The sequence below is a fragment of the Canis lupus genome, chromosome 3 (genome assembly GCF_003254725.2).
Source record: "Canis lupus dingo isolate Sandy chromosome 3, ASM325472v2, whole genome shotgun sequence".
Classification (NCBI taxonomy): Eukaryota; Metazoa; Chordata; class Mammalia; order Carnivora; family Canidae; genus Canis; species Canis lupus.
In genome coordinates this window covers 64,340,378-64,361,007 of record NC_064245.1, presented here as the reverse complement: position 1 = coordinate 64,361,007, position 20,630 = coordinate 64,340,378, and the positions used below count along the sequence as shown (strand labels likewise).

General features: G+C 47.0%; 1 protein-coding gene across 18 annotated transcripts in view; it reads right to left on the bottom strand.

The window, feature by feature from the left end:
* Positions 1-20,630, bottom strand: part of PROM1 (prominin 1) — a 133,276-nt gene that overhangs the window by 89,532 nt on the left and 23,114 nt on the right. For 9 of the 18 annotated variants that reach the window (XM_035714228.2, XM_025437328.3, XM_049108596.1 and 6 more), the window contains one exon: positions 12,169-12,653. In XM_035714228.2, coding sequence (XP_035570121.1) covers positions 12,169-12,388 — 220 coding nt within the window. In that variant the 5' untranslated portion in view covers positions 12,389-12,653. Of the gene's footprint in view, positions 1-12,168; positions 12,654-13,423; positions 13,444-17,302; positions 17,324-18,132; positions 18,355-18,581; positions 18,713-18,822; positions 18,843-19,130; positions 19,280-20,630 lie in introns of those variants that run through there. The other 9 variants (XM_025437322.2, XM_049108598.1, XM_025437323.3 and 6 more) reach the window with 8 other exon arrangements.

Genomic DNA, 20,630 nt, shown 5'->3' with positions numbered 1-20,630 from the left:
TTCGTTGAGTGAATAAAGAAGTTTGGTAGGGAAGGAAAAGTATAATCTTTCTTAAAGCCCCAAAATACCAAAACAAAAGCAAGAGATTATAAAAGATCTCTTAAGTGCCAGGCATTGCTGGTATTAATAAGTTTATAATCTAAGACTACAAACTAACAAAAAAGCAAAGTTTAATATGTAACATCGAAAGCATGCAAGTGATACAGAAATAGTACAGACAATATGAGATGAGAGGTTCCAGATTTCCAGGATAGGTATCACATGGGTAAAGATTTATTTATTTATTTATAAGACTTTATTTATTTATTCGACAGAGAGCGAGCACAAGCAGGGGGGAGTGGTAAGCAGAGGGAGAGGCTTCCTCCTCCCTGAGGAGCAGGGAGCCTAATATGGGACTCAATCCCAGGACCTTGAGATCATGACATGACCTGAGCTGAAGGCTGATGCTTAACCAACTGAGCCACCCAGGAGCCTGAGGATAATTTTAAAGAAACGACAGGACTTTTACCAGGAGGCATGTGAAGGACAGAGAGGCAAGAGAGAGAGGTGTTTGACTTTGAAGGGGCTTGAGACGCCACATCAGACAGGGACTACAGTCAACAAAAAGCAGAGAGAGAGGAATTACCTATGAAAATCCCTTAAGTCACTGGCCTCAAACAAGCAATGCCAGTTTTTCTTTTAAACGCTGATGGAGGCAGTAATTCCTTCAGGTGAATACTACGTGATGTGGTTGTAGGTTGGTGAGAGACCCATTTATACCATTAATTTCTCCTTTTTTTTTTTTACCCTTTTCAGCACATATCACTGAATCTTCATGAGTGAAATGCATGGATGCTATGACTCGGATCATAAATATATAAATGCACAGTGGAGAAATGGGGAGCTAAACTCCACTTTCCAGTTGACCACATTACCCAGCCCTCAGTTTATTCCTTCAGAAAACATGGCTGTGCATTGTCACTCACTGTGAAGTGACCACCTCTGCTGGGTACACATGGCCCTCTGCAACACCGGCCCATGCATCTACTTACTCAGAAGTTGCGTTTGCTAGGCATGTTGCATCAAAATACCACAAATGGAGTGGCTTAAAACACAGGAATGTATTGTCTCACAGTTCCGGGGGCTGCAAGTCCAAGATCAAGGAGGGGATAGGGCCAATGCTCCCTCTGAAGGTTCTAGAGAAGGAAATGTTCTAGGTCTCTCCTAGCTTCTGGCAGTTCCTTGGCTTATGGAAGCATCCTTCCACCCTTCACATGGCATCCTCCCTATGTCGATATCGGTCTCCAGTTTTCCCTTCCTGAGGACACTAGTCACACAGGGTTAGGGGCCTGCTCTTCTCTAGTATGGCCCCATCTTAACTACTGGCACCTGCATCAACCCTATCTCCAAATGAGATCACATTCTGAGATACCAGGGGTTAGGACTTCAGCATATCAACTGGTGGGGGGAACAATTCAACCCATAACCCTCCATTTACTACCAAGCTTCTCTCTGCCTCTTTATGTATATTAAGTTCAATGTGTAATTAAATATTACACAAACTGAGGAAATGTGCACATAAAAAGAACGAGCACAGAAAACTAGTTCTATAAAGACTTAATAAAGACCAGCCAATTAGATGAAATCACGAGTGAGTAAATCATAAAAGTCTGGGAAGAAAAAGCAACTAAAAATACACAACTCTGAACTTTAAGTGTTTTCTTTGAATTCAAAGAAATCAAAACAAAGAAGCCAAAAATTATAGAGGATACATTTTGGCTGCTATTTATATCGTAAACGCTAATCATGAAACTTCAAACAATTAACTCATGTTTAAAAAAAAAAAGGTCTTAGTCTTGGCTCTACATCAAAAGGCTGGTGAATGAATGTTTCAAGCTCCTTGTTTAAAAAACCTTTCTAGTTCAGGCAACACCCTAACAGGGACAGACCTGGAAAGATGTCCATGAAATACTAAGTGAAAACTTGCAGTTACAGAACATGCAAAGTATTACATTTGGTTCCTCAAGATTTTTAATAGACCTGAAAGCATGTTTGCAAATAACATTGAAAGGGCTGGACTCATCATGAATGAATGAAACTAGACGTGGTCATCAGTGCTGCTAACATCACAAAAAGAGACACAACCAGACAGATAGTATCCGTATCCTGGTGCAAATGTACAATACCACCTATAAAGTGCTTCTGTCCTCAGAATGAACTTGTGTCTGATCTTTATAAATACTACTTTACAGGAAATGCAGAGGACAGAGAAACATTTAAGAACACCATGAAAGTGGAAGCAGGAAAATTCAGCCTATAAGAATTACTGCAGGAACAGTAACTAGGTTCTTCAGCAAACAAATTGCAAGGAGGAAAAAGACCTCAAGGCACATCCTAGAAATTAAGGAGACATAAGGAGACTTATCAACCTATTGCAATATATGGGCATTATTTGGATCCCAAGTCAACCAAACTGTGTAAGAAAGTGCATTTAAGAGACAATAAAGAAATCCGAACACTTCAATACTTTATCATATTGAAGAACTACTATTGACTTTCTACAGTGTAATAGTCCTGCATCTTTATTTTTAGAGATAGGTACTAAAATATTTACAGATGATATGATAGAAAGACTGGGATTTGCTTCAAAATGAAGAGGTTGAGTAGAAAGACTAGGTAGAGGTAGAAATCAAATAAGATTGATCATGAGTTGGGAACACCCGGGTGGCTCAGTGATTGAATAGTAAGTAACACCATTGGCTCAAGGCATGATCCCAGGGTCCGGGATGGAGTCCCACATTGGGCTGGCTCCCTGCAAGAAACCTGCTTCTCCCTCTGCCTAGGTCTCTGCCTCTTTCTGTATGTCTCTTATGTATAAATAAACAGAAATCTTTAATTTAAAAAATATTGATTATGTGTAAAAAGTTATTTAAGGGATCCCTGGGTGGCGCAGCGGTTTGGCGCCTGCCTTTGGCCCGGGGCGTGATCCTGGAGACCCGGGATCGAATCCCACGTCGGGCTCCCGGTGCATGGAGCCTGCTTCTCCCTCTGCCTGTGTCTCTGCCTCTCTCTCTCTCTCTCTCTGTGACTATCATGAATAAATAAATAAAATCTTTAAAAAAAAAAAAAAGTTATTTAAGCTTGGGTGACAGGTAAATGAAGGCTCATCAGACCCTTCTACTTTCATACATTCTTGAAATTCTCCATAATAAAAATTTTTTTAAAAAGATATTTGATTGATATATATACATTTGAAAAACAGTTTGGTAGTATTGCTAAAAGTGAAAAAATATACACCACATGGCCCAGCAGTTCACTCCTAGGTATACACCCAACAGGGATGCGTATATGTAATCACCAGAAGACACACACAAAACTCATCATAGTGCACTATGCTTAATGGCCCTGTTATAGACTACATGTGTGCCCCTCATCTTCATATAGTGAAGCCAGCATCCTGGTATTTGGAAGTGGAGCCTTTGAGAAGTAATTAGATTTAGATGAGGCCTGGATGTAGACCCTCATGATGGGGTTAGTGCCTTATAAGAGGAAGAGACCTGTGTGACTGTGCTCTCTCTCCTCCATGTGAAGATACAGCAGGAAGGCAGCTGTCTCTTACTAGAAACTAAATCTCCTGCACCTTGATTGTGGACTTTCAATATCCAGAACTATGAGAAATAAATGTGTGCTGTTTACATGCCCCCCGCCCTGTCTATGGTATTTTGTGACCACAGCCCAAGCTGACTAAAACAGGTTTCAACTGGAAACCTCCCAAAAGCCAAGCCAGTAGGATAGATCAATAAATTATAGTATATTCATGTGATAGAAGAGTATACAACAGCGAGAATGAATATTTACAACTATCCGCAACAATCTGGGTGAATCTTACAAATAAAATATTGTGTAAAAGGAGGCAGAAACAAAGTGTATAATATACTGCATTCCATCAGGTGTAACTCATCTATACTATTGAAAGGCAGAAGAGGCTTTACTCTTGGGATGAGTTGGAGGACAATATGCAGTAAACAAGACAGGGTTCTTCTGGAAGCTTGTGTTTTTTCTTGATCTGGAGGCTGGATACACAGATGTGTGAAGTTTGTGAAAAGTCACCAAGTTGTAGATTTAGGTGTACTTTTCTGTATGCATATTATGCTTCTACATAAAAATATTTTAAATATTTTTTAAATTAAAAGAAGGATTTTGATTTAGTAGATATGGGGTGGGACCTAAGAATCTGGATTCCTAAGAAGTTTCCAAGTGATGTTGATGCTATTGTTCCAAATGCCACATCTGGGGTAGCATTGAGCTAGTCCACTAGTGTCCAAGTGTACCTGAAAATTTCTAGGAGCAGGCTCAGTGGACAACGCATATTTTCCACGACCTCCTCCTGTTAGCTTAAGTGAGGAGGTTTACTGAGCATGCCCATCCTTCACTGTCTACAGAGCCCCATGTAGTTGTGTGGCTCTGTAGACCTGACAATCTCCCAGGCATGCAGGGCTCTAGCTTCGGTGTTCTCCAGGCCATACCCAAGAGCCCCTGTTTCAACTTGCATCAATCAGGCCTCTACTTATGCACCTGCGTGCTCTCCTCTGCTTCTTGAACCCTTTCACATCCTATGGCTAATTCAAATGCTACTTCCTCCATGAAGCCTTCTGTTGGCCCCATGATGATTAATCCCTCCTCCAGACAGCCATGAGCCTACTACTGGCACTTGACAATGAGCAAGGATAAGTCCACCCTGCACCACAGCCCACTACGGAGGTGGAGGTCTCCTCTCTTGATGTCAGCCTTTCAAGAACAGAGAAACCTGGCTAATGCCATCTCTGCCAAACACCACTAGGCTTGGCACCCAGTAGGAGCTCACTACATATTTGCAAGATTAAAATATGAGCACTTGGAATCAAATAGTCAGGTTTGAATCTGGTTCCATTTTTTTGAAATATGACCTTAGGCACACTACTAGATATAATTGAGCTGTTGGGGAGAACGAAAGAAGTATGTAGTGGGTGTGTGTGTTGAAAGGTGGCCTTCAAAAAGACATGTTCAAGTCCTAACCCCAAGGTCCTGTGAAAGTGACCTCATTTGGAAAAAGGTCTTTGCTGACATAATTAAGGATCTTGAGATGATATTATCTTAGATAAATGGTAAGCCCTAAATCCAATGACCGGGGTCCTTATAAGGGAAGGCCAGTGACACAGAGGGGTGCCGTGTGAAGACAGGCAGAGATTAGAACACCTAGAGCCACTAGAAGCTGAAAGTAGCAAGGATTCTCCACTAGAGCTTTCAGAGAGAACAAGGCCCTGCCAATACCTTGATGTCTGGCCCTCAGAACTCAGGGAGAATAAATCTTTGCTGTTTCAAGCCACCCAGTTGATGATCATTTAATATGGCAGCTCTAGGAAACCAATACAGTGGAAGTCAAATAAATACTTGTTCTTTTGTCCATGTGATCACCAAAATCTGACATTACTTCAAAAGCTTTTAATAGATATGAAATTTATACATTCAAATCAATTTCATACATTCAAATTTTATTTGACAAACACACAGCTCTTAGTGTATCTTAGACACCATTCTAACTGCTTTGCAAACATTATTTCTTTAAATATTATGATGACCAAAAAGCACCATGATTATTTATTTATCCTTTTCTTGAGAGAGAGACAGAGAGAGACTGGGGAGAATGGGGAGAGTGGCAGAGGGAGAGAGAATCTCAAGCAGACTCCATGCCCAGCAGGGAGCCCTATGTGGGGCTTGATCTCATGACCCTGAGGATCACATTCTGAGCTGAAACCAAGAATCAGATGCTCAACCCACCAAGCCACCCAGGCATCCCAAATGTAGCATGACTATTTTCTTCATTTTACAGAGGGAAAACTACAGACAGTAACTTACCCAAGGTTACAGAGCTAGTAAACAAAGGAGCCAGGATTCAAACCAAGCAGTGGCTCCAGAATATGAGTTCTCACCACTGCTCAAGCACTGGGCTCATTTCCGAATCTAGATCCCAGCCAAGCAGAGGATACATGGCAGGCCTGTTAGGCCTACCATCTCTCCTGCTAATGTCTAACCTGCTCAGGAGTTCTGGCCTAGCGCTGCCTTCCCTGTATAGTCCACACTTCACAGCTGCTTCTCCAAGAGCAAATTTTACGACTTCTCTTCCGCTCAACACTAATGGACAAGTGGTGTTTAACACCACATTGGCTTCATCCAGTAGCTGCTCAGGTGGCCTCTCTTTATTTACATTCGTACTTAATCTCTCATTTCCTGCATGTATTTGAAGCCTGCCTAAAAGGACATCACTACTGGAGACTAGAAAAGTAGGGAGCTTTTCTTGTGTCTTTTTGTGGGCCTGGCACACATTTCCCAGAGAAGTGTAACACGCCTCTGTTGTTTACATGCATAGTGTCAGGAGCACATCCCAGCAGGACCTTATAGACAACATTACAGGAATGTAGTCAATAGGACTAGGTTTTCAGTTTAGCTGCAAAAGCTGTTCTATGAAGAAGACATAAGATGGATTAGAGCAGTGCCCATCATAGTCTGTGGACGGGTCACTTCCCACCCAAACCCACCCCACACTCACAGGTCACTGGGACACATGAATGCAATCTGTACAGCAGATCTCCTCCACAGAGGCAACATGGTGCAGCGCTGAGGCACAAAGTCACCGGCCCTGGGTTGACCCCCTCGCCATCAGTATGGGACCTTGGGACAGTCCCCGAGTCTCCTGAGTTCCTGTTCAGCAAATACAGGCAGCAACTATGAGCTTGGATGATAAAGCCAGCCTACCTGGATTCCAGCCCTGCCTCTGCTACAGACTAGTTGCATGGACAAGTCAACTACGCTCTGGCCCTCAGCTTCCTCTTCCGTAAAATGAGAATAATGATACCTAGCTCCTAGAGTTATTGAGTTGCTCAAATCCCCAAAGCATGTACATAATAGCTGTTTGCTCTTACATAAGTTTGGATGAGAAGTGATGACAGTTGTAGCCTGTCCAGCACAGTGAGTGACACTGAGGAGGAAGGATCACTAGATATTAGCTCTTTCCCTCAATGACCTTATCTATGACCAGGCCCATTGCCAATCTGAGTGATATGATCTAAAGGAGACAATGCTGGCTTTGTTTGACTTAAGAACACATGAGTGTTATATATAATATAACATCCTGATTCTCAGTGGACATTGGCAAAGACATGCCTATTAGGCTGTCTGCCCAGCCACCCCCTTTCCTGGAAGCACCTCCCTACCTGTGTTGTCATGGGGAAAGTGATGGCTCACAGTGTCATGCCCATGAGGTGTGACCCTGGCTGCCACTATTTAGTGGGTTAGTGACTGGCCCAGGCAGGCCTGGAACGGGGGCTTGAGACTTAAGGATAAGAACCCCCAACCATTGTCCAGAAGTTGGCTTGAATTCTGCGACACTGGCGTCCTAGCTCTCTGACACAAGGAAGGCAGGAGTTGAGGAACCTAGAGGGAGGGGGATCGGAGGCGAGGGTACAAAGTGACTATGTGCAGAGAGGAGCCAAGGTGGGAGGCAAGGAGGGCCCAGAGTGAGGCTCAGTCCCCGGTGGCTGGGCACCATGAGGTAAATGGGAGTCATGATAATAAAGTCCTTTTTGATTCCCTTAGCTAAAAGGTTTCTGTTACCTGCAATGGAGGGAACTCTCACTTACTGTAACATCCTACCTGGATCTCAGATTCAGCAGAGGACAAGCTTCACTCTTCCCTCCTCCTGCCCCTCCCACTCACCCAGCTCCACTCGGCCACACGCCAAAATCAGATTAACCCAGAACGCTGTTAGAAACAGGTCAACCAGCCTAAAATCTCATTTAAAAATACACCAAAAATAGAGTTGAGAATAATTTTAGAGACTTTCTATAAAATAAAAACAAAGGATGCTTTTTTCCCTACTTGCTCCAATTGAATAGCTCTGATTTGGGTCATGATTTATGCCAAATTCGTCACAGACACATGAAATTAAAAAGGCACCATTTGTTATCCACACCAGATAATCTCCTGCAACACACACTCTAAGTGTGCAAAAATTACTGTTTTTTTATAGGGACCCGCAGACATTTTTAAAGCACTGTGGTAAAGTAAAAGGGAAGTAAATGACCCACAAAGTAAACTGTGGAATACAGGAGAAACAACTAGTCCCAGGGACAGAGGTTTATGCATCTGCCAAAGGCTAGCTGTGTGCCTTGAACATATACTCTTGTTCTGACTTAGTTTTCTGATCTGTAAAGCGGGTATAATAAATAGAAAGAAGACCATCATTTACCACTATTGTCTACCTCCCAAAGTTGCTGGGGGATTGGAATGTGATAACACTTAGCAAAGTATGCCTCACAACAGATAAGTGGGGACGGCAGGAAAAAACAAAAAAAGAGAAGAATGAGAGCCTGCTAGATGTAGCCTTTAGTGGAAGAGTAAAGACCACTCAGTAGACTAGCACTGCATTCATGCCTTGCCTTCTAGACCCTGTTCTGTGGCTATGGGGCTTGGGAGGAGACAGAGCCCATTGAACATCAAAAGTATCGGAACTGCTTCCTACAAAGGCAACTCCATGTAGAATATTCCTGATGGAGCAGCAGCAAGGACATTTTAATGATCCCTCTTGGAGACATCTTCTTTTTCCCACGTCCCTTTTTGGCATCAATCTTGGTGTCAAATTTGGTCAATTCTTCCTAATAATAATAATAACAGCTACATTTATTGAGCATTTTATCTATACCCTTCAGGCATGGTTTTATACCCCTAGGCTTCACTACATGTATGTGTATTAAATGTAATTAATTAATCCTATAATCTCTTTCCATATGTTTTTCACAGATAAAAGCTACAAAATGAGGTATGATTATAGTCATATTACATCTATGAGAACAGAATCTCTGAAAATTAGCTTGGCCAAGATCACCCAGCAGGCAATAGGCAAGAGCTAGGATTTGTACCGAAGGAAGTCCTTTGAAATGAAATCCATGAAATGGATCCTGACTCTGTTTCCCCCATCACCTCTGCCTTGTGCTAAGTTAGTCCGTTATTACCTCCCTCTGGACCACTGCAGAGCACGCTGCCTCCTTATGACCTTTCCTACCAGCTGCTATCAGATTCTTTTCCCAAAACCCAATTCCCTTCTGCCCAGGCTCTCAGCCCCCAGGAGGTGCACCTCAGAAAGCAAGGACTCTCAATAAATGCTTGCCAAGTGAGGGAAACTTTTGTTCATGCTGCCTTAGTTTCTTACCCTTTACAAAACTCACCAGCGTGCCAGTCAGGGTCTGACCCTTAGCAGACTTACTCAATGAATACCCACCTCATGGTTCCACTGTGAACCAATGTCTCCTCTACTCCCTGGGCACGTGGTTGCCTGTGCCCAGAACATCCATCCCTCAAGTCCCCCTGGTCATCCTGCCTTCAACACCCCTTCTAAATTGAAGGAATGGACAAGTGACTCCTCCTGAATGTCAGCCATGAGTCTCTTTTTGGTGAGTCTATGCCCGGGACTCGGCATCCCTCTTGCAGCTTTAGACTAGGGCAGTTGTTTATGAAATACTCCCACCAGGTTCTCGAGCATATTCTGCTGTGGTGTATAGTTACCTGTCTTTCTGGTCTGACTTAACCTGATCTTTTCTTCTGCCCAGGAACTTAAATAGGCTTTTATGTAAAGTCTTAGCTAAATAAGAGCCTTCCATCTTGTATTTATAAGGATACAACATGGGCTTTGCTTTAGAGAGTTACAAATGCAAAAGGTGATACACTGTTTTGCTCCAATACAGGATGACTCTCCAGTCCAACAGCATGAGAAAAGGAAGCCCAGGCTTGAGGGTCCTCCCTTTCTGCACTGGCCTGGGACTCTGCATTCAAAACACTCTTTCAAATGACAAAGTATACCTAGGGGATCATTCTCTCTGTGAAGATGTTGCTTTGTAGAGGTCCAGAAGTCATCTGTTTTGATTAATGTATTAAGTTAGTTAAGCTAATGAATAGGATTGCATTTCTCTCTCTCTCTCATTGTTGTTTTTGCATCTTCAATAATGAGGACGTCTGTCTATGATCTGGTGCTCATGAAATGAACTGGCCCCAGCAGGAAAAATCATGTCTCATGTATGTCCTTTATGTGGCAAAACACCTCCAGGGCACTTTGAAACCATTCTGAGATCTAGTAACTGGATGAAAGAATTTAAAAAATGGGATGGTGGGGAAAAAAATCAACACTCCATGATGTCCCTTATGAAAGTCAGTGTTATATTCTTGAAGCAACCTAATGATTTATTTATTTATTTTTTCACAAGGAGTAGTGCTGCTCTGCTCTGGTCTACCGTTGAGACTTTTAGTAATTTCCTTTTCCAAAGTAGTAAGTATTGATGAAGGTCAAGGGACAAACAAGGCTACCACCCTCAGATTGCAGCAGGATTTAAATTCTTTAGACACCTCCTTCTCAACTAATAATGATGCTGGAGTTCAAAACTGGAGAAGGCACTGGATGCAGGATGCCTTTGACCTGATCGTTTGAATGAAAACTTTAAAAAATATTGCTTTCCTCTGTTAAATAAGTGTGAGAAAGCCTTCCTCTGAAACCTAGAGGAAGCAAAATAAAGCAACATATGGAAAGAGATTATAGGATTAATTAATTACATGATACACCTTAATAACACATGGATGCTTCACAATCTTTTTGAAGATACCATTATAAATTCATATAAGACAACTGAATTCTATTCCTTTTGCATAAAAAAAAACACAGAAGCTAAGACTAAAAACATTAGCAGGTATTTGATTATGCAATAATATTTACACCATGTCCACAAACAAAGGAAGTGGTATCTATCGAGAATAGTGAACTTATATCCAACAGTAATAAATGAACTATTTTCTACTTGCATCTTTCAGATTTCCAAATTTAGTCTTTTAAGCAGGGACGTAAATAGTTCATGTATTTGTTCAGGTTCTCTTCAATGGCAACAGGGCTCAGAGTGATTTGTTTCATTGAACTGAAATTTAAACTAACAATAAATTGAGAACTACACTTCAAACTGTTTTGATTGCTTAATCTGAGACAAAAAAAAAAAAACCTAAGACAATTTCAACATAAATGTATCATAATGAAAATCTATAAACTGCTCATAATATGAACAAGTATTAAAAGTTAACTGAAAAAAATAAAAATTTAAAATTTAAAAATTTTAAAAAATGAAAGTTCACTAAATACATTCTCTCCCTCCTTCTTTCTGTCTCTGTCTCTTTCTCTCTCACATACACAGACACATAATCCTCTTACGAACAACAGCTGACCAGCTAAGGAAGATGATAAGGATTACTACAAATTTTATAATTCGTATATTGTAGTAATCAATAATAGTATTCAAATCTTCATAGTTTGAAGAACAAGCCTAGAATAGGTCTAATGTTAAGTCAATAAAAATTTAGACTCCCAAACCGTAATAGCAGACACTTTCCACAGACCATTTAAATTTTCATAATCTCGTTACTGAAAACACACACTCGCAGACTTCCAAGTACAGGGAGTGGGGCAAACAATAGCAAAACTCTGGAAGGGTAAGGCATCATGCCATCAGAGTTCCCACAAGGGGCCATGCCTCCTTTCCTCACACTTAAGAGTCTCAGAACTGAAGCAAATAGTAACTCAGGTAAACCTGGGGGGTGAGGTCAGGCCTGTCCTTGTCCTAGGCAATGTGAAATCACACTTTGTGGTGTGTGGAGGAGAGGTCAATCTGTCAGTGCTGGCCTGGCCACCAGAGGTAATTATTAACTTATCTGATGCCAGAGAATTTGCATTTTTACCCTAATTTTTACCTTTGGTTGGCACCTGAGAGTAATTCATTGCTCTCACCAGGAAAAAAAAAAAAAAGAAAAAAGAAAGGGAGGGAAGAAAGATCAAGAATTGAAAAACCAACATAGCAACATCATTTGGTTTCATTTCTTCTAATCACATTCCTTGACAACCTATTTAACGGAGGACAAGTTTTCTTAACTTCTGTCTCAATACTTTCTGCTCCTGTGCAATCTAATCCCTTAGAATCTTATGCTTTAAAATACTGAATATATAAATAAAATAAAATACTGACTATAATACATGTTTACTGTGTCATTATTAACAAATAATATTCAGTGTGCGCACGTGAGCGCGTCTGGGGAAGAGTTCCATCTTTTCCCGCCACCCACACTTACCTTCGGGGAAAGGATGGGGCTGCACCACTTGGAGGAACACTTGCACGATTTGAAAGAGAACACTGATGGGCCCGGCTTGGTTAGAGTCTTTGGTCTCATAGTTGGTGGCAGGCAATTCAAATTCCAAACCATCGGAACCCTTTGTGGAAGACAGTGGCCCCAGGGCAGAGGTGTCCCAGCACAGCTCCAGCAGCAGCAGGAAGCCGAGGAGGAGGGCCATGGCTAGCAATGTCCCCCACGCATGAGGTAGAGCTGGGGGCCTGGGGCCTCAGAGGTTCTGGAAGCCTTGGGTGAGACAGGAGCCTGCGTTCCTGTGCAGAAGAGGCGCTGCAAGTGCTGGATGTGCGGAGTCCTCCTTTTCCTGGCCTGGCTGGCATGCAGCGAAGGGGGTCCGAGAGCCTTCTGCTGGTCCGGGTCTGGGTCTGGGTCTGGGTCTGGGTCTGGGTCTGGGTCCGGGTCCGGATCTGTAGCTCAACGCACCATCCCTGGTGAGACAGAAAGGCGACACTCAGTTCGCAGGCAGCCCGCCTGCCCAGGAGCTGCCCGGAGAGGAGGCTGCAGAGCTTTAGAGCCCGAGCAGCAGCCTAATCCGCCAGGTGGGAGGCAAGCGCAGAGCCTGCTTGGAGCCGCGGGGGCTCGGAAGCCAGAAGGTCCCACCCCAGGGGTCAGATGCAGAACACAGACCTTTATGGGTTCAGGAAACACCCTACAGTGTAGAGAAGGCTGTGCAGCCTTGGATATAGACGCTTACTGAGCACTTACTATGTATTCAACACCGTTGTCGGCGCTCGACCGTCTGGACCCTTCTACCATTTACAGATGAGAAACCGCCCCCACAGAGGACTTCTGGGACTTGCCCAAGGTCAGGGGTGATTAGCGGTGGGATCACAATTCAAACCTGGGAGCTTGCCTTCAGGTCCCAAGTAAGACGCTAGAACAGCGTTCCTACAGAGCCCTCTCTCTGGGGCTCCCGGCAGCACCCAGAAGCCTCCAGCCATGGACTATATGCCTATTTTTCCTCCAAGCTAGTGCTGCTGTCCCTGGTTCTGGAGCCATATCTTACCTGCTTTTTAATTCTACTCATTTGCTCACTGACCTTATTTCAGACATCTCCCCTCTCTACCTCACCCCCAACCCAAACTAGAGACCTCAAGGACACGAACCAAGCTCTCTAAGGCCGAGTCAGACTGGCATCTACCTTTCTGACATTTTCACCAGGTAATGCTGATGGAAACCCTCACCCCCAAGTCACTACCTGGGAATTAGGGGTCCCTGGGAAGAGACACAGGGCGGAGGGAGACTCCTCACCACCGGGGAGAAAGAAACAGGAACGCGAGAAGCAACTACCAAGCCAGTGTCCAGGGAGGGCAAGAGACCGAGAGGGCCTCGAAAGTGGAACGTGTCCCCTTGTGTTTCTACCCCCAGAACCGAACGCAAGACAGCACGCACAGCCAGGGCTCAGAAGCCCTTGAGTATAAAACTAAATAAGCTAAAATGACTGCTTTGTTTGTGTCACTGCGTGGAACTTGGTGCATCAGAACAGAATGTATGAGGGCACCTCGGATGCTCAGCTCGTACTCCCTGTTCTGGGGTCAGGAACACCCTGACTTCATTCTATCTTGGATATTAGTTACACACTGAGTGACTTTCAAAATAAGGGCAGGGTGCTCCAGAAAGCCAAGGTGAGATGGGGGAAGGGAGGAAGGGAGGTCCTCAAGAATGTGACACATCGCTCAAGGGCCAGAGGGCCCGCTACCTGTATTCCACCAAGTCGGAGAAAGCTCCAGATGGAAGGTGCGAGTGCAGGAGCTGAGTGAAGATGGTTAATTCAGATTTAAGCCCCTGGATATTGCCTCATCTTCTAAGGCCTGTCCCGCCCAATTACTTCTGCACGGAGCGCGCAGCGGAATGACCCTGGACTCTCTCTATCCAATCATGGAGCCTTTACGCTCCCAGTGCAACCTGGTTAACCCCGCGTCGGCTCGTCATCACACCCTGGGGACACCGGGCCCCTGGTAACGGTCTCCAAAGGGCGTCCTCCCTTCCAGGCACGGCTGCTGCAGACCCCCTGCTCGGCTCCCGGGTGCCTCGCCTTCCACTGGTTCCAACTAGAAGTCACCCCTGCGCACGTTCACTCACACCCGGGCCTGCTCTGCTCCGTCTTCAAATAGTTTCCAGAGCGAACAAATGGGAAAGAAACAAGGCCGGGCAGCCTTTGCCGGCCGCTCTGGGGGTGTGCGGGGCCGCCCAGGGCAGGAGGAAGATGGGAAAGGAGCGGGCAGGTGTCACTCACGTAGGCTAGGGCTCCTCTCGTGGGGACGGCCAGGCAGGGTGCACGCACACGCCTCCCACAGCACGCACACCACACATATACGCCCCCACACCACACACACTAGCACATACCCCACACACACCACACACACTAACACTCACGACACACACTAACACACACCACACATATACCACACAGTAACACACCACACAAACGCATACTATACACCACACATACACACACCACACACACTAACACAAACCACATACACTAACACCCACACACAGTAACATACCACACAAACGCATACCATACACCACACATACACACACCACACACGCTAACACATACCACATATACACCACACACTAACACATATCACACATATGCATACTTTACACTATCACACCACACACACTAGCATATACCATACATATACACACATCACACATACCACACACATACTACACAGACATACACCACACACACCACGTATAACACAACAAACATGCATGTATCACATACTAACATACATAAACACTGCACCTTGATACACAACACATATACATACCACACATGCACACACCATACACACTAACACACTCCACACATGCACAAGACATACATACGCACAACATGCATACTCACATAAACATCATGTACAATATACACAACCCTTGCACACACTCACACAACACACTCCCATCTTGTTTTCTGCTAAAGGATGGGCAGGGAGCACAGCAGCTAGAAGGATTAAAGGCTCAGCTGCTAAGAAAGGCTGACTTTCTGGTAATGCCATGGAGCCTCAGCCAGGGATGGAGAGAAGCACAGCAGGAGAGAGATGGCAGGAGGCCTGGGGAAGAGCTATGAATAAACAGTTTCAAACTCTCTCTGTGAAGAAGCAGGGGAAGGCAAATCCCAAGTGAAACGCAGCCCCACTCATGGCTGCAAAGCTGGAAGTGCCAATTAACCTAGCCAGCACCTAGAGCCACATGTCCAGATCTCTTCACTTCTAGCTCCAAAGTGTCAGACCCTCTTACATTTAGAGTAAATGTTAAGAAAATATTAAAATCTCACTACTTAGGAAACATTAGATAATTAATAAAAATCAAGCTAAAGGAGACGGTCTGGCTCCTCACCTGCTAACGTTACTGGGTAGCAAGAGAACTGGAGCTGTTCTCCGGCACCACCAGCAGAAAGCCCAGGCCAGCTCTCCTGGACCAAGAGCTGTATTAGCATAAAATGCATATTTATTTAAAATGTTAATTATTGGACCTAATTTCTGAGGATGGGGCCCATTAATCTGCATTTCTAACACCCTCCTCTGGTGATTGATTCTCAAGACAACCAAAATCTGAAAACCAGCACTGTTCCTGAGTGCCCACTCATCTGGCTAATTCGTGCCACTTTCCAAAGACACCGTTGGCTTCAAACACAATTGCCAGACAATAGAAGCAAGGGACAAGTGCCCCCAATGCCCTTCTTATATTGCATTAAACTGATCTTTCCCAGCTGCTGTGTGGGGTCTCTGATTTACTCCTCTCTGTATCCCCGGAGCCAGACACTCAATAAAGGATTGCTGAAATCAAGCAGTGAGGAGTAGGGGGAGAGCTGACATGAAATGATCATTTCTACCCATTTCAAAATTGTATTGAGCGTTTATTAGCAGTCACATAGCCTCCGGAAGGGAGGTGCTGGGAGTGTTTGTAGCTATTTCCACAATATAGGCAGCAGACTGCCTCTTTACTGGATTTACTACCCAGGGCAGAGCAACTGGTCTACCATCCTGGGGCCATGCCTTCTGCTGGGACCCTTGACTTTGCAGGTCTTGGAAACTGCTCCCTCAGGGGCTAGCTCCTTACACAGGCACTAGACCAATCAATAAGGCAATCTCACCATTTTTCTAATTTACGGGGTGCAGATTCCTGTTTTCCATTCAAAAGCATTGAGTTCAAACTTTTGGAAATGGGGCCTGAGAATGTGAACTTTCAGGAAATACTTCACATAATTCTGAGCTTGGAGTCCAGAGGATGGCACTTTCACAAACATTGGTTTAAAAGCAAATATGGTGAGCATTTAGCTTCATTTCTCCATCTTTCGAAAGGATCTTTGTAGTGGATATTTGTCACCTAGATGGGTAGTGGTTGTGGTGGGGAAATGGGTGCTACTCAACTCCTGAGCCTATCCCATGGGCAGAACTCTTGCATTTCATTGTGAGGTCAGTGGAGGTGCCCAAACTGTGCCCTGGGTTGGGGGGTGCCTCAAACTCACTAAGTTCCTGGGCTTCGGCATGCAGGAAGTTTCTAATTCAGTCTAGCAATGATGGCACAGTGCCAGCAGCCACATCCAGAGTCTTGCAGTGGCTGCTGTGGCCACACACCAATCGAGGGTCCTGTTGCATGTCCTGCATGAGCTCCTGAGCCTGGCTAGCCAGTCTTCTTGTCACTTCTCTAAGCTACCCGGTACCCAGTCCCTCTTCTGCTAAAATTATCCAGAGTTGGCTTCTATCATTTGTAACAAAGCATCTTGGCCCCTTAACAAATCTGAGATAGCTCCTGGCCCCCTGCGAAACCCTTATCCTTCATATTTTAAACAGTCCCAATAAAATAATATTTGGTTTAAAGTCTTATTACTTTGAACTGTCCTTTGATGCACTTGTTTACTTCACTATGCTGGAATGAACAGAAACAGTTTAGTGTGGAAATCATAAGGAAGTTCATTTAGAAAAAAAAATACAGGGCATAACAAGGAAGCAAAACGAACCCAGAGGACATTGCTGAAGTGACAAGAGACCACAGGTTTGAGACGGGGCAGGAGTCTCTAGTCCCACTCATGAGCCCTGTGACATGAGCAGTTGCTTACATTCTCCATGCTTTCCTCGGCTTGTCTGTAAAGTGGGGTTTTGAATAGTAGCAGAAGGTTAGACGCGGAGTAGGAACAGCACCAGGCGACAGCTGGCAGTCAGTCAAGGTCTGTACCCCCATTGCCAGCATCAATCCTCCACACTCCACCGTGGCCCTGGGCTCACCTTGACAGACAGGACAGCTCCCCACGGTGCTCACAAAAGAGTGAGAAAGAAAAAAGAAGTAGTAACTTCACACAATGTGAATCCACAGTGTTTCCCACACTCGTCTTTGAGCTACAAAAACAGCAACTGCGTAGGGTTCAACCCAACACAGAACGGCAGATGTCGGAGCCTCCGGTGGGGCGTTCAAGGACCCCGACCATTCGCCTTGGTGTCTGTCTTTACGAGGGTCGGCCGCTGCCCACAGGCACCCGGGACACCCTTTTTGGATCGGAGCCGGGTCAGGAGAAAGGTCAGCAGCCGCCTGTGGCTAGAGGCGCAACCTGTTGCTGCAGGAAGCTTGGGGCGCCGGCTCCCCCTGGCCTTTCCCTCCAGCCCACCGCCAGGCCGGGCCCCTTCCTGCCCCCTCTCCCCCTCTCCCTCCTCCGCAGGAAGCTCTCCCGGGCTGCGGGACACAAAAGAATGGGCGGCTGGGCGGGCGCGGGAAGCCAGGAGATTCGAGGAATCCGCCGCCGGGGGCGGGGGGGGGAGGGGGTTGCCCCAGTAACTTGGCTGCCCCAGCGCGTCCCCCGCCGCTGCACCGGGGTCGCCAGGGAGAAGGGGGACCCGGGCGACGTGCCATCCCCTGGACCCCCCCCTTTCGGAGCGGGCTTTCGGGGAAACTGACCTGGGGCCCCAGCCTCTGCAGCACCTCGAAGCTCCTTCCTCGGTCCGCGCTTCCCTTTGTTGTCCCAGCCGGCGCCGTCCTGGCCAAGGGCGCCCGGAGCCCCCAGTTCTCCACCCAGCGGCTGCCGCGGGGGCCCTAGGGGTGCCCCTCGGCGGGTGGGGGGCTGCGTGGAGCCAGGGGTGCGTGCGCCATCGCGGGGACGGCCTCCCGGCCCCCGGCTCCCCGCTCCTGCTACGGTCCGTGGCCCCGCGCGCTCCGCTGCAGCCCCCTCGCCGCGCCCCCGGGGCGCCCCCAGCACCGCCCTCCGCGCAAAGCAGGTCCCGGGCCCCTGACCAGCCTCGCCTCGGTCCTCCGCCCTCCGAGGGAGCCCGCGGCTCCGGGGGCCCGGCCCCGCCGCCTGGCGCCCCGGAACCTGGCGAGCCACAGCCGCGGCTGCAGACACGACCCACCTCGCGGCCACCAGGCAGCGCGCAAAGTTGGCGCGCGGCGGCGCTCGGCCCGGGACGCCCGCTGTCGCAGCCCCGCGTCCCCGCCGACCCGGGCTCGGACTACCTGCCGCGGGGCCCGAGCCGGCCCTTCCGTCCCCGCCCCCGCCCCCCGCCCCCCGCCCCCGCTCCCTGCGGGAGGGCGCGCTCGGGCCCCGCCGTCCGCGCCGACGCCTCCGGGCCCCGGGGCCAGGGCGCCGCTCACCGGGCGCCCGGCTCCGTCCGGCTCCTGAATGGCTTATGAGCCGCTTCGGGGACCACCCGGACGGCTCCCGGCGGGGACTCGCGGCCGGAGCCTCGGGGAGGGCAGCGCTGCCCGAGCCCCCACCCAGGGCCGCAGAGCTGAGCGCGCGGCCAGGTGCCCCCGCCCGCTCCGGACTCCAAGGACGGCTCAGCCCGGGCTTCGGGGCGCGCCCCTGGACCAGCAGGCTCCCGGCCCGGGGCTGCGCGCACGTCCTGAGGCGGGAGTCCTGCTCCGGCGAGCTGGCCCTTACCAGGCGCCCGCCGCCTCACCTGGGCACAGCCCTCTGCTTGGAATGCGGCCCCCTTCCAAAAACTCTCTCTGGTTCCACCACCGACAGGCCTCCGTTGACCCCCGCCCCCAGCCGCTTTAGACCTGTTGCCGGGTCCCAATAGGCTTCTTTTCTGATTTACCCGAACAAAACTAAACCCAAATCATTTTGCTCCTTAGTTTGTACCAATCACAATGCTCGTGGCTGGAGCTGTAAAACCTGCAAGAAGCGATCCTCCGCCCCACGAGTACATGCATCTGCTGCAGCCCGAAGCACAAAGCGCTTTAATTACTCCTTTCAGATGTGGGCTGAGACTCCCCTGACATCCAGTCTTCACCTCTCTGCAAAGCTGCCAGGCCCGGTCGGTGGAAACCAGCCCCTAAGTACTCACTCTCCTAATGGCACTCACCAATGTGCACCTCACACCTTGCTCACCACTTCCTATCTTGAATTGAGAATACTGACTAGTGGAAAACATAAAACTTATGGAAGAAAAGCATAGTCAGGATACTGTCTAGCACACAGTAGGCGTTTAATGTTTGTGATGCAGGTGGATGGATGGATGGATGGATGGATGGATGGATGGCAGGCAGACTGGTCAGGACCATTTCTGCCCTGGCTCTTTCACTAACCCCAGAATCTAGCATAAAATCTGTGCTGGAAAGAGCGTGGTTTGTTTAAAGTTTCAATTGATCTTGCATGTGCATGCTTCTAGGCAACAAATGCCAGATCAGAAAACTTCTGTTAAGGACACTAGAGGCATAGCAAGTTTAGGTGGTAATCTAATCGGGCCTGATGCTTCCTCTCTGGAGCCTTTGCTTCTGCACCCCCAGAGGCTCCCAGCACTTCTGCTCCAAGGCAGCCCTCTCAGAGCTGGGCCAGGTGGGGAGTCCTCCCCTCCTGAGAGCAGCCACCTCTGACTTGCATCAAAGGTGGACTCTGTTTTTACCACTGTGACTTTGGCTGCTCAATCTCCTCGAGCCTCAGTTTCCTTGTCTGCAAAATAAAAGACAGGCCTCACTGGGCTCCTGTTTATTCCTAGTAATAAGAATAAAAATAAAAATGACAACAGTAGTAGGAGTGAGCGCTAACACTTAATGAATGCTTCCTCTGGATGAGGCACTATGCCCAGAGCTTTAAAGTGCATTATTTTCTGTAGTCTTAGCAACAAAGACAACATATTATCTCCACCTTAAAGATAAGGCTAAAAACAGGTGCAGTAATTTGCCCGAGGTCATAGAGGTAGTCAGCAAAGCGCTGAATTTGAACCCAGATCTGGCCTCCAGAGCCCATCATTGCCCTACACAGCACGTGTACCAAGAGATAACATAAAACCCTCTTCTGTACTCCCCTCCCTGACTGACAATGTAGTGTGGCACTCCAGCATCGCATTGAAATGATTGGCCATCTGTCTTCCTGTAGGCACTGAATGCTTCGACTGTTTTTATCCATTTTCATGTGCCTCCGCCCACCCCGCAACACCTACTCTATGTGGACCATT